The sequence below is a fragment of the Poecilia reticulata genome, linkage group LG17, assembly GCF_000633615.1.
Source record: "Poecilia reticulata strain Guanapo linkage group LG17, Guppy_female_1.0+MT, whole genome shotgun sequence".
NCBI lineage: Eukaryota > Metazoa > Chordata > Actinopteri > Cyprinodontiformes > Poeciliidae > Poecilia > Poecilia reticulata.
Window position 1 is genome coordinate 21,414,511 of NC_024347.1, and position 25,413 is coordinate 21,439,923.

A 25,413-nucleotide genomic window follows, 5' to 3' on the forward strand; every position below is an offset into this window, starting at 1 on the left:
AGAGAGAGAGAGAGAGAGAGAGAGAGCAGACCCAGCTTGTCCCTGGCTCTGATGCAGCTACTCAGACAGATGATGGCAGAAAAGATTGCACTTTCCACAAGAGACGATATGCAACATATACACTAAAGAATCTAAACAACCTGAAAAAGTATAGTCTGTTTTGTCCCTTCTTGTTTCTGTTTAACACCAATATATTATACTTCATCTCCACTTCTTCTCCCATGATGGAAATAGTGTTTGACCTAACCCTGTTTCTCTTTAAATTTACAATCATTTCCTTTCTTTTGTTCACATTCAAGATAAGTTGGTCATTCTATATGACATACGTAAAGTGGATGAAAACGATAACACGGTGTACTTTTTTTTTTTTACTAATAATAATCTGTAAAATGTGACACTCATCTGTAAGCACCCTTTTTCCATTTAGAGCCTCAAATCTGTCTGCAAGTTTTGAACATAAAGGCTGAAAGATTTGCACATCCTTCTCTCTAAAATATGTCACGATCAGTAATATYGGACCGAGATCATATGTGTGTACATGTGTACATCGATTTTTTTTTAACTRTGGCCATCAACGGACTATTGGGTTTTGCTCTGGATGTAGCTTTTATTTTTGACTTAGCTTCTCTGCCCTACAGCCTTTGGGAGTTTTTCTTTCAATATTGTTGTCTATTTAACTGCATTAATCTTCCAGTTAGCTCCGACCAGCTTCCATGTATTTGATGAAAAGCATCTCCATAGCATAATCCTGCCACCACCATGGTTAACAGAAGGAGTTGTGCTTTCAAAGTGGTGTGCAGCAGTTTGGTCTAGACCGTTGTATGCTTTGTTCCAAATTTGGCTTGAGGCAAACTAGAAACGAGACTTCTTATTGCTTCCTTCTTGCTAGTCTGCAATAAAGGCCTGATTTGTGGATTTTATGACAGATACAGTACTTGTCCTGTCTGCAGCTCCAGAGTTACTACTCTTTGCTGTTTTTCAGATTTACTCTCTTCTCACCAAGGTTTCCATTTAGGTAGACAACCATGCCTTTCAACTCTGTTTCCAGATGATGGATTGAACTACGCTCCTTGAGATGTTTAAAGCTAGRGATATAATTTTATAAGCTAACCCTATTCTAAAAGTCTTCCTGCTGTACGTTCAACTAATAGTGAAGAAACAAACCAAGTAGAGCAAAGTACATATGGGTTTTGGTTGTAATGTAGTTGAATCTGAATAGCTCAAGGGTTACTCTCCAAAGATGGCCCTGTGCCTGAATCTCAATCTGTTTAATTTCACCAATAAAAACCTTTTACAACACGTCAGGTTGAGACGCTCTACTTCATTGCACTGTGGAAGTACTTAAAAATATCTTATTTATCTTGCATTGTTTTTAAATCCTGCAGCATTGTGTGTTGTGTGACAAAAGTATACCTAATCATATATGCTGTAATGATTTGGTCAACTTAATCTTTCATCATTCTTGTCATTTCCTCTCGCTGTGAAAGTCAGGATGCGGTTACAGATACGATCGGTGGTTTTAAAAGAGCAAACATGTCCTGAGGAAAAAAACATCCGTTAATAGAGATGTCTTTTCACATGTCTGCAGTACCGTGCGAAAGTTTTAAACAAAAAGTCATACACCTTGTTGCAAACCTCTAAGGTGGGCATCAATAGTKCGTCAGGCTCGTTTAACTTTGGCTGCTTTTTCTCTTGTGTTTTGTCAAGACTAAAGCAGCATATGGGGCACAAAGTTCCAGGTTTTAAAAAAAAAAAGAAAAAACAGATTTATTTCAGAATTGGAATGCGGTGAGATTTTGGTAGCTGAAAAATAAACTATGGTTCATCATTCTCTTTAGAAATCAACTTGTTGGATCCAAAATACTTTTTTAAGAGTCAATTTAKGTTGYCTGTTACCTTTCACAGATTTAACTAAAGAGGAACATTTTGCATCATTAGACAAGCTGTTAGGAAGAATTGAKTTAATACTGTGTAAGTTAAAGGGTAAACAGCACTGGATTGTAAGCAGTGTTGTGTTTGGGAATGTTTGTATGTATGATTTATTCCTAGGGTTGAGTTAAGAGTCTCAAACTAAAAGAAAAAAACATCCAACAAGACAAGAATTTTTTATTTTTTTTAGTTTTTAATGCATGGTTATACGTTAGGCCAGAACTGAAATAGCATTTGTGAAAAAGCTGATAATGCCCAGAACATCTTGGCCTGTCAGATTCATGGACACTTCTGCACTTTTATGCAATTTACACTATTTTTWAAAAAAATCCATTTTCATAYGCAATTATTTGCTACACTTCATTGTACTGTGCCGTTGTTTTAAAGTTGTGAAAAGTTTGTTCACTTCATTTAAGACAGACAATTTGATTTCATAATAACGGCTGAAAAAATAATACGGCTGACTCAAAGCTTAACATTTTGCAGAAAGAAAAAAAAAAAAAAATCTGAAGTACTTGGAGGCATTCTTTAAAAAAGTGCTACAATGACCCAAGCCTTTTGCACATACATTTCAATATTCACGTTTGTTGCATTACATTTGTTAATTTTAACAAATGCTAAATATATTTTCATGTAGATTTTAAGCTCATCAGCACTCCAAATGTAAAAAAAAAAATTTAATCGTGATAGATGAAACCATACGTTCATTAATTGTGATTTTTACTTTAAATTAAATATTTAAACAGGGTGTTTGGGAACCAGATGTTCATTAAAGAAGCTCAAAACTCAGTACTCTGCAGATCCAGTGTTAGCATCCAGGAAATCGCAGCTTGAGCACATCCTGAAGCAGCAGCTGATAAGACAACAGAAGTGTTGAAAAGTCTGATAAAAATATTTCAGAGCCTAAATAAAGTCACATGAGATGTGAATTAGCCTCTTTTGAAGTCATTTAGATTAACAGATTGATTTTAAGCCTTGTCGGAAGCTAAAGCAAATTTATTTAGAGTAAAATATGCACTCATCAAAACAATTCCGATTGCTTCACTCTCTGAAAATTTGATTATCCTTTATTGGAAATTATGCAAAACATACTAAAGTCCAGAAATGTTATGAGACACTGACTGCAAAACTAAAATAAAATTAAAAAAACAAACAGTTTTTATGTGCGACATTTTATTTTTCTTCTATTAACACACGTTGAAGCAAGCTACATTTGAACTAAACATCATACACCAGAGAATGAAAAAAGAAAAGTTTGTCAAAATTTATAACAAACAAAATATATATTTTTAATATTACTACATCAGCCTGTGTATGAGTTTGTTTACAAGCCCTCCACTCCACGCCATGTTTTCTACACAAAAACTGACCCGAACCCTTCAGAGTCACTGGTTTAATTCTGACCACATTTTTAAATATCAGAATGATAAATGGCTGTTTTTACTCAAACTTTTCTTACTTTGTACAAAAAGACATCAAAACAGGGTTTGAAATCGCGGCGTGCGACCTCAGGCGAGCAGGCGGACGGTTTTCCCGGTGACAGTCAGGTAATCGTCGTCGGCCAAGGCTCGCAGCGCCTCGTCGAACAGCTCCTTGGTGATCGCCTACAAGCGGGACGACAGAAGAGGAAGTGAACACAGGAAGTGAGAAGGCATTTCAAACCTTAGAAAATGTATTCTGAAAGCGATACCAACTGAAGTTTTTGTTATAAAAAGGACACAAGGCGAGGAGAAGAAGGTTGAAATACCAGAGTTGCAAATGAAAACACCTGCTTCTCTTTGGCTGAACTGAGAAGAATCACAGCACAAGGGCCGACCCGAAGAAACTACAGTCTATTTAAAACGCTTACGGTTTCAGACTGTCCCCTGAGGTCATCGAGGAGCTGTTGGTACTTCATGGCCGGCGTCTTTCCTTTGGTCTCGATCAGCTTCTTCAGTGCCTGGGCCACCTCCTCCTTACGTTTGCGCGCCGTAGCGCTCATACCTGTCAAACGCAAAGATGGCGGACGTAAGACATGGCTCACGGGGAGAGTACAGAACGATAAGGGCCGCTGCTGCGTACCCGTCGTCAGAATTGAGATGTCGACAAATCCGGTCCTGGGGTCGGTGGCCGACTGTTTGAGGGCCTCTCTGTGCAGCCGCTTGGCCTCCTCCACGTCGATGGTCTCCACCTTCTCGGAGAAGCGGACCTTGGCGTGCGCCTCCGCCAAGCGGATCAGGGACTCCAGCTGCCTGGGGTAGGCGGACACCATCCCATGACCGCTGCCGATCTTCCTCATGTCCACATATGCCTGAAACAAACAGGAACATGGTGAGCTGCAGCCATGACAGACTGGAGCTGTTGGCTCTTTGGACCGTCCAAATAACTTCAGATAGAAATTAACAGGAGCCAGTTAGGGTTTTTAAATTCAGATATAATAACAAATCAAGTTTTTAACAGTTGCAGTTGATTTTCTTTCTGTAATATTTGCATTGAATTTCCATAAAGACTGACACTAAAATGACCAGTAATGTGTTTTTAAATCAGTTTTCCTTCTCATTAGTTTGGAGTCAGACATTTTTTCTTAAAATATCCATTTTCTTTTTCAATTATAAAAATAGAAATAAAACCAAAACAAACCTCGATGAGGGCCTGGCTGGCCTCCTCGCTCAGTCTCGGATTAATGTACGTCCGCGCGTATGCGATGTAGTCCTTTAACACGGCCATGTCGAGGAACTCTTCCTCCATCTGCTCCTCGCTCTGGTAGTAAAGGGACACCAGGTGGTGAGCCAGCCTGCGGTCGTAAGCCTCGTCTTGGGGATCCAGCATCAGGAAAATCAGGTCGAATCTGACGGAGCAGGACAAGTGCGTTTAAAAAGTGGCAGCAGACAAACAGCGTGCTGAAGTAGAAGAGGAGAAGGTTGAGTTGGCCAAACTGTTCATTTAAATCAGGCACTTTTTTCCCCCACCTTAAATAGCAAAAAGGAATGTGATATACACACACATTAGAAAGACAGACAAAAAAGCTAATCTTTGGTGAAAGCAGGGATTTGGACTGCCAAATAAAATTGTATTAATTTATTTCTGGTGGATGAGTTTGCTCTTTTTATCCTGTTTTTAAGCACAGCATGAGCAGTTTTTGTCACCATTGTTGCTCATTACCTGGACAGCAGCGTGTGGGGCAGTTGGATGTTCTCGATCGTCGTTTTTTTCGGGTTCCACTGAGACTCCACGGGGTTCGCAGCGGCCAGCACAGCGGTGCGGGCGTTCAGCTGGCAGATGATTCCCGCCTGCGGAAAAGCGAATAGGAAAGCTAAATCTCTTTTGCATTTCCCCCCCTAGATAAACGCCCGAGTTCAGTCTTCCACGCGCCACAYGTTGAGAAGCCCCGCCAAACGCACCTTGGCGATGGAGAGGGTCTGCTGCTCCATGACCTCGTGCAGCACCGAGCGCGTGTTGTCGCTCATCTTGTCAAATTCGTCAATGCAGCAGATGCCGTTGTCGCTCAGCACCAGGGCGCCCGTCTGCAGGACCAGCTGCCTGGTCTCCGGATCCTTCATCACGTAGGCGGTGAGACCCACGGCGCTGGAGCCCTTCCCCGACGTGTACTGGCCGCGGGGCACCAGGTTGTAGACRTACTGGAGCAGCTGAGACTTGCTGGTGCCGGGATCTCCGCAGAGGAGGATGTTGACATCGGCCCGGAAGTGGCCCCGGCCCGTCTGACTGAAGTCTTTGCGGGTGCCGCCGAACAGCTGCAGCAGGATGCCCTGAAACAGAGATGGAGGGATGGATGGATGGAGTTATACGTCACCATCCTGGTGTGCTCAATGCTGCTAACTATGCCACACAAACGAATGCGTTTCAGAGACACGACCAATGTGAAATTTGAAACTTGATATAGATTCTGAAAAAAATCAAATAAAATAACAGTCAATACCGCTTTTGATATTACAGCAGTGTTTCTACAAAAGGAGAAGAATCTAATCAAACACAGCAAGAATATTTTTGGCATTTTCTCAATTAGGGCAAAATCAATAAGAGAAAAGTTCTTCTGCTCCGATTTGTAAAAAATACAAAAATTACTTTTTGTTACTTTTCTGTATTGCAAAGCACTACTCAACTCTTAAATCATTTTAGTTTCAACAATGCTGCCGATTATCTAGTTTACACTGCAACATGAATATTTTGCCAACCCAATTTCTTTTTATGAGTCATTGGTAAGCTAACAGAAGCTGAACATTTTGCAGTGAAAATTGATATTCAGTAAGGAAGGAATAAATAAAACATCTACAATCATTCTGCAAATCTTGCACGTCCCCATGTCTGTTTGCTGCAGAACTGGGAAATTAATAACATTCTAGAATATTCCTTGGGAGAAATATAGGGATCCTTCTGTTAGATTTTCTTAAACATCTGGCCATGCTGGACAGTAGGGGTTGAACCAACCAGTCGACTTTTAGACTAGTTGATTCTGTGCTCCGCAATGACTTTTTGTTTTATGTTAACGTCGTCAGAATCTCTGTTCAGAGCCGCTGAACAGTCAACAGAGCAACATGCTGCACATCGAGGCAGAGCAGCTGCCTGGAGCAGCAGGTGGGTGTGCTGAATATAGCTACTTATTATAAGCTTTTTTTATAATAAGATTAGTTCATAAATGTTCCAACATGCACACTGTCCAAAATGACCAGATACCCGATCATCCGGACCATGAGAATATCTTCAGTCTGTCAACAGCTTCATGAGGCAACCAACTAAAGGCCACCAGAGACATCTTTGGATTCTGGCATCGCTCGCTCTCCGTCACTCACCTTCTTGATGTCCTCGTGTTCGTAGATGCTCGGCGCCAGGGCAGAGGCGAGGCGCTCGTAAACGTCGGGCTTGGCCGCCAGCTCCTTCAGGGTCTGCACGCGGTCTTCGGTGAACAGCTTCTGCTCGGCCTCTTCGTCCAAACCGTGCAGGCGCTTTTCATCCGTCTTGCGGAAGTGGATGGCGTCTATGTGAGTTTTGTAGACCGACTTCACGTTGCTTTGACGGGGGTTAACGCGCATCGGGACCGCTCTGTAGATGCCTGCATTCAAGAGGGGAGAGAGTCGTGGTGAGGATGTATTCTTAAAAAAAAAAAAGATGCAGTGAGTCATGCACTGCACTGTTTTGTGTCGATCTAACAAATAAAAGCCTAATAAAGTGTCTTAAAGTTTGTGGTTTTAGGGTGACAAAAACTTTTGCCATGAGTGAACAGCAGCAGTAAGAACAAGCGATGTTTAAATACGACGCCATTTTAGTTTAGAATCAGCTGCTAAGAACCAAATTCAAAGAAGATGCAAATAATTTGAATGCAAAAGAGTTTATCTGGAAATGCTGAAGTGTACCTGCCAAAGCTTAGACGTGAAGCACAAAAGATATTTGTATCATATTGTGTAAATGTGTATGGCTGTTTTATTTTAATGTAACCTGAGCGAATAAACTTCCTGTATTTATATTATGCAGTGACTTGTATAGAAGCAGAACATGACTGGCGGCCACTGAAAAAGAACTGAGATCACTGAATGTGATTATCCCATACAAAATAGACAAAGAGCAACTTAAAAGAGCAGTTGGAATATAGAGAAAACTTTTTTATTTCTTGATTTAAACTAAGCTATTGTGCATCTGATTTTGAGTGAAATACAAAAAGAATATTTAAATGATGTGCAAATTCACCCCACACCCCCGACTTAAAGACATTTTACATTACGAGCTTTAAATTCAATATCAAAATTCAAAACAAAATAAATCAATACATTTAAAGCTTTCAAGTATTTTTGCTTTGGTACAAAAACAAATTTCACAGAAATATTCACAGCAATTAATGGGAAAACTTAACAGAACTGACCCGTGATGTTCACTCGGTCTCCCGGCTGGACCTTGTCCACCAGGTCGTTGTGAGCGTACACAATAGTCGTGTGCGGCGTCTGGCCTGCAGGCATGTCTTCGGGGGACTCTTGGATTTTGATCTGATCAACAAACGGAACAGATGTCACGACCTTGGCCATCGCGTCGCTAATTACCACCTGACGCGCTCCGAGAATAGGCGTCGACGGTGGTAAGCAATCTGCCCAAAAAGCGAACCCTCACCATCTGTTTGTCTGAAAAGAGTGAGCGATTGTGAACGAGCGCCATGCTGTGGGTGGTGTTGCAGTGGCGACACGCGGCTGGCTCGGCGATCCGGCCGCGATCCACCTCCGCCCGGGCGCTGAAGGCGCACACCTGGCACTGGAAGAACGCCTCCTGCATCTCGGGGATGAGCTGCGAGGTGCGGATCACCATGCCGCTGATGGTAATCAGCTGATCGATGTCTGCGGAGGAGAAACGCCACGCGTCACAGCTCACAGAAAGCCCACACCTAAATATGGGATGGAATACTTTGCATGCGTGTTCATCTGGCCAGTCATTGGGGGCGCACCTTCTGGGTTGAGGTTCCTCATGTTTCGGGTCTTCAGGGCGTTGTAAGGGCGGACCTGGATCTGGTACTCCAGGACGGAGTCGGGGAAACGCTCAAAGAAAAGCTCATTGACCGCCATGTCGAAGGTCGGGATGACTTCCTGCAGACATGGCAGAACGCATTGAAAACAACATACAAACTATGGGAAGGCCGAAAAAGATGCCAATAAAAAACAGAAATTCATTTATATTCTGTAAATATTACTAATTTTCTAACCTTTGTTAATGACTGAGTGAATGTTGGTAAAGTAGCGCTGACGAAGGAGCAGCAAATGTTTTAGAACTTCTGTCGAATCACAAGGATCCAGCCAAAGTCATGAGAGATTCCTATAAATCTCTAAGAGAAAACGACCCCAGGATCCCTTCAGAATTTTACTGGATCCTGCTGAAGTTGAAGATAAAATTTACAGCAGGATCCCGTACAGAATCTTGTGAGATCCTCATGTAGTGCAAAAAGCAAATAATACCAGGATCCTTGTTAAGTCTTGCAGGATCTCACTAGGCTTTAAGAAGAAAACTACAGCAGGGCAGAAGAAAATCCTAAAAATAAAGCACTTTGCTCCTCCTTGCAGGGCTATGGAGTCACACAAAGCTGTGGCTCCAAACCTTTATGAGGCTCTCTGACCTGAACATGGAGTCGTTTACTAACTTTGGTCAAAAACTGATGTGAGAAGACCAATGTTTTGAGTCCTACGATGATGTAAAAAAAAAAAAAAAAGGAGGCTCAACATCAATTAATGTCTCTTGAATGTAAACCATGTTCATTACTACTTCTTTATCTATGTTCTTATTTAGAAAAGTCAGAGGCTTTTTTTTATTGTAAAACTTAAAAGAAAGAAAAATGTTCTTTAGATAGTTTTAGTTTAGTAGGTGCAAACACCAAAATTGCTTTTTGAATTTTAAAAGTTGCCAACTTGATATTTAGATGCAGATCAGAAACTGGACCAGGGTCTTAAAAGCCCCGGGGTTCTTTACCTGTGGATAGCAGATGAGCTGTCTGTACAGCTCTGCATCAAATGACTGCACATGTCGACAGTTCACATTCAGGACGGGATCACCAACAACACTGATCTGACAGATTAACGTAGGAAAGTTAACTTTAGACAGGAAAAAACAAAAATAAATCATAAAGATTCCTGATGTAACTGTGTGAAGGTTCCGAGTTAAATGAATACACCACCTCTTCCAGCTTCTGCATGTATAGCGGCTCGTTTAGATCCAGACCAGCGTTCTCATCCTCAGTGGAGGTCGGGTCAATGAACCTCTGCAGAAACCTCTGGAATTACACGAGCAGCACGATTAAAAACACCCAGTCCATCTCCAATACTGAAAGATATCAGTCAGTGGCTGACAGTTTTAATCTGCTATACCTGGAACTTCTCCTTGCAGGTTCCAACGTTGACGTCAGTCCCCCAGATCACCAGCCTGTGGCCTGCATTGGGTTCGCTGGCTACTGCACCGTCTGTGCTTGGCTGGGAAACAAAAACAAACCTTTAACTCCTGAGCTTCATACCAACACATAAGCAGAAGGCGACCAATTGAAACCGACCTGATCCGACTGAAGATCCACCTGGGGAGCCTTCCTGACTGACCCCAGATCAGGGCGCTGTCTGGCCGGTGTGCCACGCACGCCACTGCGCGGCGTCCCTTCAACCCTAGAGCTCGGGGTCCCTTCAACCCTGGAGCTCGGGGTCCAGTAACCCAGAGGGGAACTTATATCCGCTTCATTTGGCATAACTGCATAAATGAAATTAAATTAGACAACTAGTCTTGATTTCATTTCCTCTCGTTTAAGGAATAGGTGAGCACAAAAGTACCTGATGGTCTCGGGCTGGAGAGCAGAGAGGTGTCCTGAGGGGCAGCCGGACTGAGAACGTCCGTGGCTGGGGATGTCGGCATCGGCATCAGGTCGCCACCAGAGGAGTCTTGGCCTCGGCGCCTCTGGGAAGGAGGCGAGATGGGACCCTCACTGCTTGCTGGGGTTGGGTAACAGACAAAAGATAAAAGTGAGCTCCAACTTCAAGTTACAATGTGATTTGGTAACTTTGCATACATTTTTTTTCTGAAGTTAAATTCAAAAGCTGAACTTACGTGTGGCAGGGTTGGCATTCCTTCCACGCTTGCGGCCACCAGGTGTTGAAGCAGGGGAAGACATGGTTGGTGGGAGATCTGGGAAGAATATGGATAACATAATACAATGCTGTTGTCTTCTTTACATGCTTTTTTTAACATAAGATGAATGACATATTTGGGGTATTCCATTCAAATTATATTTGCATAGTCATATTTCTAATGATTTCCTCAAGGAGGTCAACTGAGAAGCTGCAAGTGTGCATGGAGAAAAACTTGGCAGTTAGATTTTACTTTCTCACAGGTTGAACATAAATCTAAAAAAAAAAAAACTGGTAGTTTAGCAGTGTTAAAGCACTGCCAAAAAACTCGGGATTTATCTTTGCACAGAGGATTTTTTTCCCAATAATTAACGAAATAGTTAAAGGCAAGAATGACAAAACGTGCAACTTGTAAGTCAAGTAAGTTTATTTATATAGTACATTTACAACAGCTTCAGCTGACCAAAGTGCTTCACAAGCACACATCACAGGTGGATAAATTACAAAATAGAAATAAAATTAAGTTTCGTTCATATATCACGTCGATCGTTTAAATAGTGAATGTTTTGGAGAAACATAAGTGGATTAAACGACTAAAGCTTTTTAACACTGAGGTATTTCTTGCTCCAACAACACTTCGGCCACCATTTGGCATGTGGCTGCAGGGAGACAATACCCCATCTCACTGGCTTTCTGCTTTAAATATCGCTTTATATAAAACAAACCGCTCCGTTTGCATGCAGGTCAACTCGCCTAACAAGCCTCACTGAGACGAACCGGTCATAAAAGCTGCTTACCTTTCAAAAAATTGACGAATTTGTTGTTTTCTTACCTCTTCTTGTACAGGCGTCCGACAGCAACAGATGTGGCGCGAAATTGTCTGTTACGTCATTTTCGCGGGGAACTTTCAGCCAATCACAGACCCTGATGCTTTGCAGTTTCCGGCTGCTTAAGTAAGTTCAGTTTATGGTTGGAGGGGTGGGTGTCCTAAAGAGGTATATATTTTGTAACTTTTAAATAAAACGTTGTTTTTCTTCCTAAAAATACATGGCATTGGTTTGAAATGTCTACTATGCTTATATTTGGTGCTAAAGTAATGTTACGGAATGTCTTCTATGCACCGATAGTCCGGGTTGGTTTGGTTCGGTCCAACAAKTAGAAGACCCTTTTTCTGCTTCCGCCATGTTACTATAAACACAAACATACATGTCAGATAATCAAAATTAAGGCAACATTAAAGCGATAAATCACTGAAATAACTCAGGCGTAGTACAAAAAAGGATGTAGTGTTTTACAAATTTTAACCATTTCTGCAATATATTTTCATTTATAAAATAATTTATTTTACGACTAAAGTCTTAGTTGTAAGCTCTGCAATCAGTTTTATGAAATAATATGTCTAAGTTTAATTGCATAGGGTCTAAGCTATGRAGAGCMATTTCAGCCAAAATTAAATAAATAAATAGGGAAAATAAATAATGAAAAAGGGATACATGAAAAATGGATAAATAAAAAAGAGATCAATGAAAAACAGATAAATGAAAAAGCATAAATGAAAATGAAAAATGGGGAAATGAAAAAAGGCCAGGCAGAAATAAATCTGGGAATAAATAAATGTATACATGAATAAATATAAATGGGAATAAAGATGCCAATTACTCATTTATTTTACCCATTTATTTAATTTTTTTACTCATTTATTTATTTTCAATATTTATTTATTTATTTATTTATTTAATTTAGGTTGAAATGGCTCTCTATACTTCCAAACCAATTCAGTGACACTGCCTCACACTCTTTCCTACAAGCTCTCAGCCCTGGGCATGGGCCATTTACATTTGAGAAGAAACCACACCCAGAAAAAGAAAGTTTCGGTCATACCACCCCACACCCACCACAAAGAGAGAAATGACAAACCAACTGCCCCCAAGACTAAAACCAGGTCATCTAACATCCCTTCTCTGCACATGTTGGGGGTGGGGGGGTTAGTTTCTTACCTTTAAGTCAAAATGAAGTAAAGAAACTGCATTTTTTAAATAAATAAATAAAATTAACGCATTTTAAGTTGCTTAAAAAGAAGCAAAGAAAGGAATGTCTGAAGTACTGACATTTAATAAACGTGTGTATACTGCTCCTGCAGAAACATCCTGCAAACACAAACATTGACCACTATGGGGTGCAGTTTCCGTGCTGGAAGTGAAACGGAGAGAGGAAAAGTACCAAACATCCTAAGTGGAAAAGATGAGAAACATTTCCGAGAAGTGTCAGTCCATGTGTGACTTAAGGGCACCTCCTAGAGAGACCACCGGTCATAAAAGATGATCAAAAACATGTCTTCTATCACTTTTTCTTAGCAATGTTTGACGCAATGCCTCCTAATGTCCTACTATGAATCACACAGAAAATATCTAAAACTAATTAGGTTTGGTTTTTGTTTGTTTAGTTATTTCTCTGAATGTCATTTTTGTAATATTTTTTTTTTAAATTCTACCTGAAAGTACGGTTTATTCAACAATTTTTTTCAGTTATAAAAGCTTCAGAAGAATTGAAAAGTTTAGAAAATATTGTGAATTCTTTAAATGTCTCTCAGACCTAATATTTTTTTTAAAATGGGAAACATTTTGACTTCCAAATTGAACATTTCCAGTTTCACTACTCAGAGCAAGACAACAGAGGTTTCCTGTACTTCTGATACGGTTCCTACTTGCATGTTAACGTCACACTTTCTTGTTGTGTCTTTGTGTGATAGGACTTTTACTTTCCTTGTAAATCATCAGAATACTTCCTCTGCCACATTTGGAGACGGAAGCTTATGTTCCTTTTGACACGTTCCAAACAGTCAGCACATATCCTGCAGTGTGTAAACAGCTCAGTATCATAAGACCACTGCAAAAAAAAAGTAATAATAAAACCATGTTGCATGGGAAATACGCCTCCTGCCTCTTCATGTGGAGGACTTAGAAATGATCCAACATGCATAAAGCCGAATTCCTCAGTAAACTGTATTTCACAAAGTGACCGATAAATTTGAAAAGTTACACCCGGAAATTGTTTGTCAATTTAAATTCATGAAAATCTCACGCCGATTCATTTGATACAAGTCCTGCAAATCATTCCTTTATGTCCAAGGTCTTTTAAACTTTTATTTCAGCATATAAAGAGGAACTAAAGCTTGTTCTAATATTTTGAAAGACAACAATTTAGCTTTTTTGTATGATTAATAAAGAGAGACTTTCCAGTTATTCCAATATTTCAAGTGAAACATAGCTTCATATGAGTCAAGATGTATGAGTTGAAGTTCATTTTAATGACTGGCGGGTTACAAGAAAAGAAGCACCACAATTCTAATAGTTACATAAAGTCATTTATTGAAGATATTTAAATACAGAAACAAATTAAATCATTTTAAAATAATTATGTAATTAAGGCCATTGTGTTATGGAATACGCAAGACTGCTGACTCAACAGTTGTCCAGCCGAGTCAATGACACACTCCACTTGACTGGTATAACTACAGAGGCTGGCTGAACACAAAGTGTTTAATTCAAGCTTATTAATGGAAAATAAAGTGGAAGGATTGGCAGAAAAAGGGACGTGGACTGTAGCTGGCCACAGGACTTCCAGAGCAACCGCACATTAGAATCCAGCATATGGGCTACAAATGGTGCATTCCTTGAATTAAGCCACTTAAGAAGTGAACTTCTTGCACAAGGGAGAAGAAAGGCCGGTATTAAGGGGTCTGAAGTTCTCTAATGTGAAAGTACATTTTGAGCCGAGTCTGAAGAAAGAATGAAGAAGCATAGAATCTTAAGTTGATTAAGGTCCAGTTTTAAGTTTCCAGCACAGTCAGCAAATGTTTGGGCAACCATGTCATCTGTTGGTACTGGTCCACTGTTTTATGAAGTCCAAAGTACAACCATTACCTGGAAATATTAGAGTACATCATGTTTACCTCTGTCGACAAGCTTTATTGAGACATTGATTTAATTTTCCAACGGAAGTTGGATCGTGGCCAGCAGATCGCTTTAGCCAAAAGTACCAATATCTAGTTTAATGGTCCCACAGTCCTTGGCAGGCCAGCAGACCTGCCTTACCTAAACTTTATCTCTAATCTCAGCATTGTCAAGAAAGCAACCTTGACTTCCTGAACGCCCCATGTCTCCATACCACACCACACTGATGATGTAATCCATACTATTAGGAGCCCCAGTTAATTGTTGAGTGCATCTAAAAAAAAAAAATTCTTCCCACTGGTATTTATTTTTCTGATATTAACTAGCCGTATGGCATAATCATCACATGTCTGCAACCAATACATATGTAAAAACTGTAATAAATACACTTTTTGACTTTAGCTGCAAAAAAAAATAACTTTTCAATAAAGTCTGTAAAATGAATCAKCTGATTCCTCTTCATGTGTACATTTCATAAACCCCTTTACAATGATAAGATGTTCTGCCAGAACTAAAGTAAACATCAGAAAGCTGAACACATGTCAGGACCCAGTWGAACTACAATAATTTTTGCTATGTTGAAACAAGTGAAGATGTTCTGCTGAAGGGCAATGAATGGAGAAATGGGACGGGAGATTCGGAGAATTGTTTGTCTCCTTCAGGACTGTCTTTGCTGTTCTTTGTAAAACGTGCAGGGTGTAAGTAGTTGCCCCTCCCTGGCTCTGACTAAACTTTTTCTCTTTTTTTTTTTGCATCACCACAGCAATAATACTTTTTTTTTGTAGCTGAATAATTCCTCTGCCAATTTCCCTGGTGATAAATTTAATCCTGTTCCCAACAGCCAGAGCACATCCTGCACTATGTAAACAACCCTGAACCATTCATACGGTCATAGTAAAAAGTGGGCGGTGTGAGCATCACGCCCCCTACCTACTCAAACGAAGTACCACGTGACCCGTGTTTGGATTTGAGTGGCTCGTAAGAGGGCGGCGTGTGTGACGTCAGCGGGGAACGATACAAAACACTCCGCGAAAGTAGCGCTGCCTCAGAGAAGTGACAATCCGCTAAGATAACACTGACAGCATCCTGACAGTCAAGGTGCAGGAAGAAGAAAGCCATCCGAGATTTTTATTTACTTGAAGAATTGCAGCGAGAAAATCTGCAAGGTTGTCGTGCAGCTGAGTTGCCACAGCAGTGGGTTACTTTTTTTTTTTTTTTAAAGTTGTTTTTGTTTTCCAATTCTCTAACCACGTGGACAAGCCAGCAGGGTTCATGTGTGATATATACAGCCTGGACTCTCACTGCGTGTCCCCACAATGCAACATGAGTTGGGCGATGGAGCCTGCTAACTTCTACGAGAGCACCAAGCTTGGGGGGCCGCAGCAGGGGGTCTCAAAGCCGGGCAGCAGGGCTGACGGCGTGGGCGAGGAGAGCACCATGGTGGAGCTGAGCACCACCACTCCAGCCATGTACGACGACGAGAGCGCCATCGACTTCAGCCAGTACATCGACTCMATGACGTCGGTGCCGAACCTGGAGCTGTGCAACGACGAGCTCTTCCTCGACCTATTCAACACCGTGAAGCAGGAGAAGCCGGACTTCTACAACCTGCAGAGCGCCGTGATGTCCGGCGGCATGATGCAGCAGCAGCTGTCGGCTGTCTACGCCAAGCAGGACTGCGCGCCGGAGAAGGGGGCGTTCTGCGCCCCGATCAAGCAGGAGTCCGACTGGAGCGACAGCGACATGTCCTCATCCCTGCCCTCCCAGATCGAGACCTGCGCCCAGACCTCCGTCAGCCTCCCCACGGGACAGCCGACTCCGCCGACCACCCCGGAGCCCGTCTCCTCCAAGCCGTCCCCGAGGAAGATGGGCAGGGAGAAGGGGAAGAAGTCGGTTGACAGGTTCAGCGTGGAGTATCGGCAGAGGCGCGAAAGGAATAACATTGCGGTGAGAAAAAGCAGGGACAAAGCCAAGAGGCGCAACTTGGAGATGCAGCAGAAGATGATCGAACTGAGCAACGAAAACGAGAAACTCCACAAGACCATCGAGCAGCTAACCAGGGAGCTCACCGGGCTCCGAGAGTTCTTCAAACAGATGCCCAGCGCCTCGTTTGGAGGCTCGGCGAGCTCAGGGGGCCGGTGACACACTTATCTTCTATGAACTGTGAGCCTTTTAGAAGACATACCTCAACAGACACTTGTCTTTACCATCTGTACCAGATGTATTAAGCTTACCATAATGGCACTGGAAAATATGTTGTTGTTGCTGCCATATTTTTTGTGGGATTGTTTTCTCTGTATTAAATTATTTTACCACTGCATTTACATGATGTCATACCTGATATGGTACATGTTTTATAATTTCTAACTTTGTATAAGAGCCAGAGCATGATCTTTTATATAGTTTGTATAAAACCTCGAGAATGTGTTTATAAATCTGTAATAAAGAAACGATGATAAAGTGAAAGGATTGTGGTCTGTGAGCAATCTGTATGAAAATTGGTGTTAAAGGAAATGCAGCAGGAAACACAAAGCAAAGTCAGCAAAAATAACTCATTTTATTGACAGAGTCAGTGTTTTTTTTTTTTTCAATACAGAGGTAAAATGGTTGGAAAATAATTCTTTTAAAGTCAAAACTCAGACTCATTCACAGTTAATGATCCACATGGGCTGGTTTGACAGCCTGCATGCCACTGGTCTACCCTTGGGCTGTCAACTCCTGCTGCACAGGATCACATATCATTAACACAAACAAGACCTTGTCTTTTTGCAGCCCCCTTCTCTTCAGAACAGCCTCAAGCTGTCAGAGGAGGCCTTCGGAAGGGGGAGTGGAGGATAAACTGGCTCAGACCAAGGCCCAGTGTGCAGATTGCTGGAGCCAGTCAAAGTCTGAGGCTTGCTATCTGCAGGCTTGGAGGCAGATCTCTTCCAGGCCCATCCACAGGGCAGGCTTCCTGGTGACGACTCGGACATAAACGGCCAAGGGACCCACCTCTYTTCCCAAGACGCTCTCCACATCGTACCCTTGGAGCTGAAGCAAACGATCATGCAAATCTCTTAAGATGCTTTTAATGTGCGCCTATTGAAATGAAGTATGCATGTAAGATTTGCATTATTCACGTCGGATAAGTACAAAAGTGGCGATTAAAAACTGTCCACACAACTCATGCATGAAGAAAAGCATTAATGCAAACACTGGGATTACAATGCTTTTCATTGATGAGGAACAGCTCCTCCACCTGCAGTTTATGTAAGAAGTGAATAATAACACCCAAACCTATAAACGGCACGCAAGCTTCAAATCCCCCAAAACAAAAGAGAGGGTGGAGGATTGTGTCACAAATCTGGCTGTGAGCGGTATCAATAACCAGCCAGTCATTTCACTCAACAAAGAAGAGCTTTTATCGCAGTTACAGGAACAGATGACTGTACTTTAAGGGATATATTGACATTAAAAAAAAATCTGTGCACCTTCAATCTTAGCTCTGACTTATGTAACAGCTTGATAAGTAAACCTACCTCACTGCTTTCCAGCACGGGCGTGTTCAGGATCGACATGATCGTCTTTTGCTGCAGCTGTCGGAGAGATTAAAACATGCTGAAGTCAATAATGCCTTTTTAATCATCGCCGCTGCATTGTAAATGAGAAAAAGAAATGCTGCACCAACAGACTGCGGTCTCTCTGCTGGTTTATGGTTGCAAGGGGTTAAAATATGAGTAGGCCGATAAGAACGCTGATAATTTTTACTGGTTGTCTCACTGAACTGTGCATAGCTCTCTGTCACTGAAAGACCTCTGCACAAAGCTACGTTTATCAAGACTTTGTTTTACAGTGCAGAACTCAAACGCTTTATGAGTAACATTTATGGAGAGGTGACATGGAATGAATCAGTGTCTCACTCATGGGTTACTACAGGACAGATGATTGTCTGGTCAAAGGTTTAATCTACACTTCTGCCATCATGTGCTGAAAGATTTTAAAAAATATATTTGTTTTTTCTGCCAAAGACAGCAGGTTCAGATTTACACAAAATTCACATGTTGCTAAACTGTTATAAGTTTGAATCAACATTTAAAAAACAAAAATAAAAATGTGAATTTTTCAAAAACTAAAAGGAGAGCAGTGCATTTATCTTCAGTCCTCTTTAATCCTTTATACCAATAAATAAAACCCATAGCAACTAATAGCCTCCCAAAGTCCCGCAGTTACTAAACAAAGTTCATCTGTGTGTGATTTAGTCTTTGCATAAATAAAACTGTTCTTTGAAGAGAACATTAGCAAACAAATAGCATCATGATGATCAGGGAACACAGCAGACGGGTCAGTTGAAAGAGAAAGTTCTGGTACATTATAGTAAAAAGTAGGAATGGCACCACTGCAGCCCTTCTGAAGGATGACTGACCACCTAAAGTGAAAGGCCACCCAGCTGCAGAACTAATCAGAGTAACAGCAAAGATGGAGATTATTCTTTAAAAAAAACTACAGGCACAAAGAATATGTCAACATGTAAACAATTACTAGTTCTACGATACTAGTCATGTCCTCACTCAAGTATTGCCTATCCTAGAACAGTGCCACGAAGAAAGCCAATAGTTTAAAATGAGAAAAAAGAAGTCACATTTAAAGTTTGCAACCAGCCAGGCAGGGGACACAGCAAACATGTGAAGTTTCTCTGGTAAGATTTGTGGTGGAAAACTGACATTTCTTTTGCAGCCACTATAACTTCAGACAGGGGTGGAGGTTGATCGTCTAACAAGACAATGTTACTAAATGCACAAATTTGCAATAAAAGAGCTTGGATTGAGACATTTTTGTGTCTTCAAATTCTCCAGTCAGTTTTCAGACTCGAGTTCAATTTACAGTCTGTGGAAAAACCTGAAAATTACTGTTTACAGACGCACTGCATGTGCATTTGAGCTATTTTGCAAAGGAAAACGGCAAGCATTTAAACAATTTGCATGCAGTTTCAAGCTATACAGATCTGATCAGACATTTCCAAAAAGACCTCCACTGTTGTTAATAGTGGTTCTAAAGTAGATCCACAAGTTTTGTAAAGGGTCGGTGAATACATATGCACAACAGACTTTTCAGATTTGATTAAAACAGAAAGAAAATTGCGGTTGTTATGACAAAATGTAGAAATGTTCCTAAGTTATGCACACATTTAATAAAGACAACTGCTTAGCAAACAGGTAGAATAAGCTAGTTCACTATAATCAATTCATGACAAAAAATAAATAAATAAAATTWAAAAAAAATCAGCGAAGCCATTGAAATCAGTTTAAGCAACAGCAAGGAAAAAAGAGAATCTAAAATGGCTGTTATGGGCGACAAAAAACAAGCCACCATAACTCGAAGCGAGTACTTTGCCGGAAATGAATACACGTCAGATTGAGACACCTCAGCAGTCATTTTCACTTCAAATGGAGGGTTAATGCAGGTGGTGCAAGTGACTTTAAAGAAAAGTCTCTTATTAGCTTAAAGCGTTTTAGTTAACCAGATTAGCAACACCTGCGTGTACCAACCGCCTCATGTCAAATGGCTTTAAAGATTTTAAGATAGATAACGTTTTGTAGTAAGGAGGCAGGAACTTAACCTGGACTATATACACAACGACATGTAAAACAAACTTTCAAGCTATTAGTGGCAGATCAAGGTGAGCGTCTTCCTCTGTCTTCTAACACTCACCCACCTCTCGGTACATTTCCTCAATTTAGCCCTTAACGCAAAAAAAAATAAAAAAAAAGTTTTTTATCAAACAATTTATCAGGATAAATAAGACCAAATCTTATTTATGGTCTTTAAATAAGACCATATCTTGTGTTTTATAAAACAAGTTTGACGTATTTTTGGATAACATTCACACTGTGTTGAAGAATCTAAATCAGAGAATAAATGAGATTTCCCTGCTCAGTCTTTGCATAAAAAAAAACAAAAATATGAAAAGAAACACATTTAAATGGCTGCCATTCTTTAGATGCATTCCTTCTTTTATGATGTATTAAAAAAAAACTGTACGGGAAATTTAAAAGTCACTCAGGATGCAACCAAAATTCAAAGTCTTTTTTCACCCAGTGACAAAAGCATGGTAATGCTCACGTCAAAAACAATCACCAGTTTTTAGCTGCATTAACTGTCATTTGCCTTCATGGTGTAAAGCAGACAGGTTCGTATGTTTAGTTTTTCTTTCTTTCCAGGTAGAATTATAAATTATGTTCATGGTGTTGGTTGCCAGATATTTTCCCTGATTGTTTAGCAACATCAATGTAAACTTAATTGTGCCATAAGACATTTATATTTTTTGTCTTAGTTCTTTGATGTTCCTACCTTAACTTTTAAGGTGCAGTTGCCCAACGAGGAGGACCTGAGGAAAACCTCCAGCTGAACCTTTGTGTCCGGCTTGTCCAACGTCGATTTACAGGAAATGCAGTGGAAGTTTTGACTGTAGAAAGAAAAAATAAATAAATAAATAAAATGAGGTGGAGTGCTCTCACTATGAGAAAAGTGATATTTAGTTTGTTAAATAAGAACTTACAGCTTTTCTGCTGACACTTCTAAGTTGTCACTTCCACAAAGATTGCAAGCTGGCCAAGAATAAGCTGTATTCTCATCTACACCAACTATCACTCCTGATACACAGAAATAAATTGACAAATTAACATTTATGGCCAATAAATGGTTTGGAACATTCAGAAAAATTAATTTGCATTGCCCGTTTCTTTAAAGTTAAGCAAGAAGAACATTGATAGACAATCTAAGCATTGGCTTTATAGTGTTTGTATGTTTATGACAGGGTGTAGGAGATAACGACATCCTTTTCATTTTTAATCAAAGATGGCAGCGATAAAAGCAGCAAAAATGTTCTCCTCACCTAAAAACAACTCACTTCACAACCACGGCTGCTGCCTAACACTGCAAACATGGAACCTTAAACAGGATACCAAATGCAAAAACTGATAAGAAATGATTCGACTCTCTTTTGAGCTACTACCCCCCCCCCACTTTCCCTCTTTCTTTGCTCGTAATTTCCAGAAGGTACGATTTGTGCACAAGCGCAAAGTGTGTTTTATTTTCATTCGACCACCTGATCAAACACGGACGGCCGGAGAGGCCAACGCTGAGTGGGTTCACGATGTGATCTTTGCTCTCAGATGTGATGTGAAGGCAGCAGATGCAGATTATTATCTGCTACAGGCTTCAAAACCACATTTACATAATTAGAAACCAGGAAGACGTTATGCAGCATTTCAGTGGGATTTGAAGCAGATGAGTAGAAAGACTGCAACACAATAGAAAATCTTTCCTTTTACTATATGAGCAATTGCAGTAAGTGGAGCTAATAATTGATGAGAGGAAACATTAAAAAAGGATTAAAGCATCAAACTGATACTGCTTGTGTCCAAAAAGAAATGAAAGATTTACTGACAACTCATTGTCACAACAGATGTTCCAACAATCATGGGGAGCACATATGCTTATTTTTCTGCAAAATAATGTGGGAATGGACAGAAACTCTACAATATTTCATGAGTTTTATTTTACATTGTGTCTCAAAATGACGCCCCGAGGACAGAGACAGAGCAACAAATCACATCACAGTTGCCTGCAAGCAACATTAAAGCTCTTTTTTGTGCTGTAAAGTTGTAAAAATATTAAAAATTATTATTAATTTTTTCCCCCTTTTCCCACACAGAGAACAAGAAGTAGGGCCTGTTCAGCAGCAGAAATCAGAAGAGAGGAGTCGCATGGAAAACCACTGAGAGAAAGCCAGAGAGACAGACCTGTGAGACTACAGAGGGAGTTGGGTGTGGTCTCCAAACTCAAGGAATCCAGTCTCAGAGGCTGGGGCAGAGTTTTCACCTGGGGCTCAGAGCTGGAAAGTGAGTCTTGCCTTGTGGTGGTCTCAAAACTACTCTTGTGTTGTACTGAAGGCACCTCAATGACAGACTGCTCCGCACAGAGGAGCACACCTAAATATGCAAATAAGAAAAAAAAATACACTTTACAGCAAACTAAACCCACATTGCCTCTTATTTGGATACATACAACGAGATTCCTCACACCAAAAGTTGGATTAATTAAGATTCAGTGATAAAGGAAGTAACAAAAAAATAAATAAAAAATAAACCGCTTCGCAACTTTAAATTGTTTTTCTCACACCCTTCCCTGGAGCAATAACCTTTTTTTTGACCTTTTACACACATGCAACACTTGGTTCAAAAGGTGGAAAGGTTTTGACAGGTTCAGTCTGAATCCTAATTTAAAACAAAATGTCTTAAACTCAACTTATTAACTGCTGTCTGACCGTTAGAAAAAAGCAAGGGAACACTTTTTGCTTATCGCATTACTCTAGTAATGAAACTTCAATATTTCCCATAAATGTGGCTTTTGAGGTTGTATGTTTCAAGCTAACTTTGCTTGGTTGCAAAGATTTGGGGAAATAAGAAGTTGCACTCGTCAATGTGCATCCGGTGAGTAATACCAGCTCCCTGAAGTTATTCMAAAAAATGTGGGTTGAAGTTTGTTATTCATGCTGCTCAAATGTAAAAAACAAATGAAAAGAAAAAAAAAAGACACCTTTCCATGCTTGGCTGCTGGTTTATTCCTGTAGGTCTAAACAAACGTGTATGCAACCTTGTTTGATGGTGTGGGTCTGTTCTGGTGTGACAAGTCTGGAGTTTTATGGTAGGTGTTGAACATCTCATGCTGGCGAAACCGTTCCAAAATTACGTTTCAGTCATCTAGCAGTTTCAACTCCTTGACAGTTCACATTTTAAATTAAAGATACCGTATTTTTCGGACTATAAGCCGCTACTTTTTTCCTACGCTTTGATCCATGCGGCTTATAGCCCTTTGCGGCTTTTCTGTGGATTTTTCTTCAACCACCAGGGGAAGTGAATCAGGAAGTGAATCATTGGAAGTAAAAATTGGAAATCAAAGAAGAAAGTGCTAATTTTCATTTGGAACAAGCACATGCTAGCAGCAGGTACAATGTAGAAATGTTTTCAAACTCGTATGACGCAGCTTTAAGTTGAGGGCTATCAATCAGGAAGTACATAGAGCCGCTGCACATTAGCCCGGCGTGAAGGAATCCATGTTTCAGCGTTGGAGACGGAGGGCTGCGTCCTTATCGAAAACTGAGAGCGGCGGAGATACCAGCGGTTTATAGGCCGATATGGCTTATATATGTACGTTTCCAGTTTTTTTTTTTTTTTTTTCCTTTTCAAAAATGTGTAGGTGCGGCCTGTAGTATGGTGCACTCTATAGTCTGGAAAATATGGTACATTTGATTATGCTAAGCTTTAACCCCTGAAACTTCATTAATAAACTTTGGACTTTTTTCTTAATCTGGTCATTTCTTGTGTGTATTTCTGCTACAGGAATTCAAGCCAGAGATTTTTTACATAAATTGCATCTGCAGGCTTTATGTCACTCCTATACTGCAGGAATTTGGGAGTTTTTGGGTAACGTCTTGCTCTGCAGCCGATCAAGGATAAAAAGTGGTTCCCATTACGAGAATAAATAGTTGTGAATTTCAAGGATAAAATTATAATCAATGATTTTGTCACAGCAATTACGCTTCATAGCTTGTTTAAAGTCTCTCCAACTGGCCTGAAAATGAGCAAGTGGGGTGTGGTGAAGTAAAAAAAAAAAGAAACATTGTTTTACAAAATTCAAGTGAGTTTCTCCTTTCTGATGACAGTATTTTGACCCTTTGTTTTTCTGACTAATGCACATACTCTGCAGAAACTTTTACATACAAGAAGGACAGCTGGAAAAAAAGTGTTCAACCCGTTTATCAGCCTACAAGTAGTTTGAGCTCCCCTCTGGCCGTTTCGGTGGGATTCATTTCTTTGTCGACAACTGCACATACACTTAAAAACATATTTGCATACACTGAAAAAAGAGCCACATAACCTGTTACTTCAGCTGTCTTTAAAGCAAACTAAACTCTTCCTGTTGCAAGTAGTATTACCAAAATTTATTTTTGCTGAATGCAAAAAATAAGTGTGACAATTTGTATAATTTGGTCACATCCTTTGGATCATCGTCCTTTAGAGTGGCTAACATGTGCCCATGCTTCAGCTTCCTGACTGGTGTCTAGAGATGCAGCTTCAATATATTCCAATTATGTTCTTTCCTTGTGTCTTTTTAACAGCGTATGTAGCTTCTGTTTCCAACTGAATAYACTTGACCTAATTTAAAAGTGCAAACTCCACTGAACTATTATAAACTTGTCATTGATTAATGTGGCAGTTTCATAAGCAGATCATACATAAGTAATAGACAATATTGTGTTGTTAAAACCATTATTCCTTTTCTAATACAGATATAAAGTTGAATATTTTAAATGCAAGTCTTGATTTCGCTCAGCTAGTGCGAGAACTTGGTGCACACAATCGTGGGGTGGTGAAACACAAATCCCTCGATAGGAAGCTACAAAACTACCATGTTCTCTGATGGCATCTCTGAACGACATGTCACAGACGGCGGGGGAATTCAGTGCTTCGAGGACAGAGGAAGTGAGCACACAGGAAGTGCTCACACACAGAGCCACTGTTCGCCTGCATGGCCTCTCAGGCTGCTCCTCCTGAAGACTGGGGTCTGTCAGCACCAACCACACCTCCCCCTGGCCTACATCWGTGCTCTAAAGTCCAACCAGAACAGCACACAAAAGCAGAAAATGAATTACTTAGAAACACAATGACCTACAAAGAGAATTTAAAGGAGATATTACGTGACAAAATCTGACAAAGCAGAAATTGGACGACAACATTTTGCATCTTAAAAAAAACAAAAGCAACTTCTTTGACAAGATCACTCATTCAAGAGGCTGCACACAATTCTGGTTTACTAGGGCGATAACATGAAAAAGTGGTGTGAGTGTGCTAAAGTCCAGCACTTTGATCTGAGCTGCTATCTCGTGTTGGTCAAAGGTTAAAGTTCTCGCCAATCAGTGA

General features: G+C 40.5%; 3 protein-coding genes across 6 annotated transcripts in view; 1 reads left to right on the plus strand and 2 right to left on the minus strand.

The window, feature by feature from the left end:
* Nucleotides 1-2,980: 2,980 nt before the first annotated feature.
* mcm4 (minichromosome maintenance complex component 4) lies at nucleotides 2,981-11,430 on the minus strand. 2 transcript variants are annotated; one of them, XM_008434245.2, is made up of 17 exons: nucleotides 11,332-11,430; nucleotides 10,480-10,557; nucleotides 10,206-10,364; nucleotides 9,938-10,125; nucleotides 9,759-9,860; nucleotides 9,569-9,664; nucleotides 9,364-9,459; nucleotides 8,351-8,489; nucleotides 8,023-8,243; nucleotides 7,781-7,901; nucleotides 6,717-6,976; nucleotides 5,310-5,675; nucleotides 5,071-5,198; nucleotides 4,549-4,756; nucleotides 3,991-4,219; nucleotides 3,779-3,912; nucleotides 2,981-3,533 (listed from the first exon to the last, which is right to left on the minus strand). In XM_008434245.2, exons 2-17 carry the CDS (start codon nucleotides 10,541-10,543, stop codon nucleotides 3,438-3,440), a joined length of 2,607 nt encoding a protein of 868 aa, XP_008432467.1. In that variant the 5' UTR covers nucleotides 10,544-10,557; nucleotides 11,332-11,430; the 3' UTR covers nucleotides 2,981-3,437. The 2 variants fall into 2 exon arrangements, with proteins under 2 accessions (XP_008432467.1, XP_008432468.1); XM_008434246.1 differs by having other exon boundaries at nucleotides 11,297-11,395.
* Nucleotides 11,431-15,491: 4,061 nt separating this feature from the next.
* Nucleotides 15,492-16,918, plus strand: cebpd (CCAAT enhancer binding protein delta). The gene has a single exon (XM_008434244.2). The coding sequence runs from the start codon at nucleotides 15,725-15,727 to the stop codon at nucleotides 16,592-16,594; it is 870 nt and encodes a 289-aa protein (XP_008432466.1). The 5' UTR covers nucleotides 15,492-15,724; the 3' UTR covers nucleotides 16,595-16,918.
* Nucleotides 16,919-16,990: 72 nt separating this feature from the next.
* spidr (scaffold protein involved in DNA repair) overlaps nucleotides 16,991-25,413 on the minus strand; it is a 44,102-nt gene continuing 35,679 nt past the window's right edge. For 2 of the 3 annotated variants that reach the window (XM_017310172.1, XM_008434242.2), the window contains exons 15-20: nucleotides 24,902-25,100; nucleotides 22,234-22,422; nucleotides 20,988-21,081; nucleotides 20,780-20,894; nucleotides 17,971-18,027; nucleotides 16,991-17,482 (exon numbers count right to left, since the gene is read on the minus strand). In XM_017310172.1, coding sequence (XP_017165661.1) covers nucleotides 17,351-17,482; nucleotides 17,971-18,027; nucleotides 20,780-20,894; nucleotides 20,988-21,081; nucleotides 22,234-22,422; nucleotides 24,902-25,100 — 786 coding nt within the window. In that variant the 3' untranslated portion in view covers nucleotides 16,991-17,350. The remainder of the gene's footprint in view (nucleotides 17,483-17,970; nucleotides 18,028-20,779; nucleotides 20,895-20,987; nucleotides 21,082-22,233; nucleotides 22,423-24,901; nucleotides 25,101-25,413) is intronic. The other variant, XM_008434243.2, reaches the window with a different exon arrangement.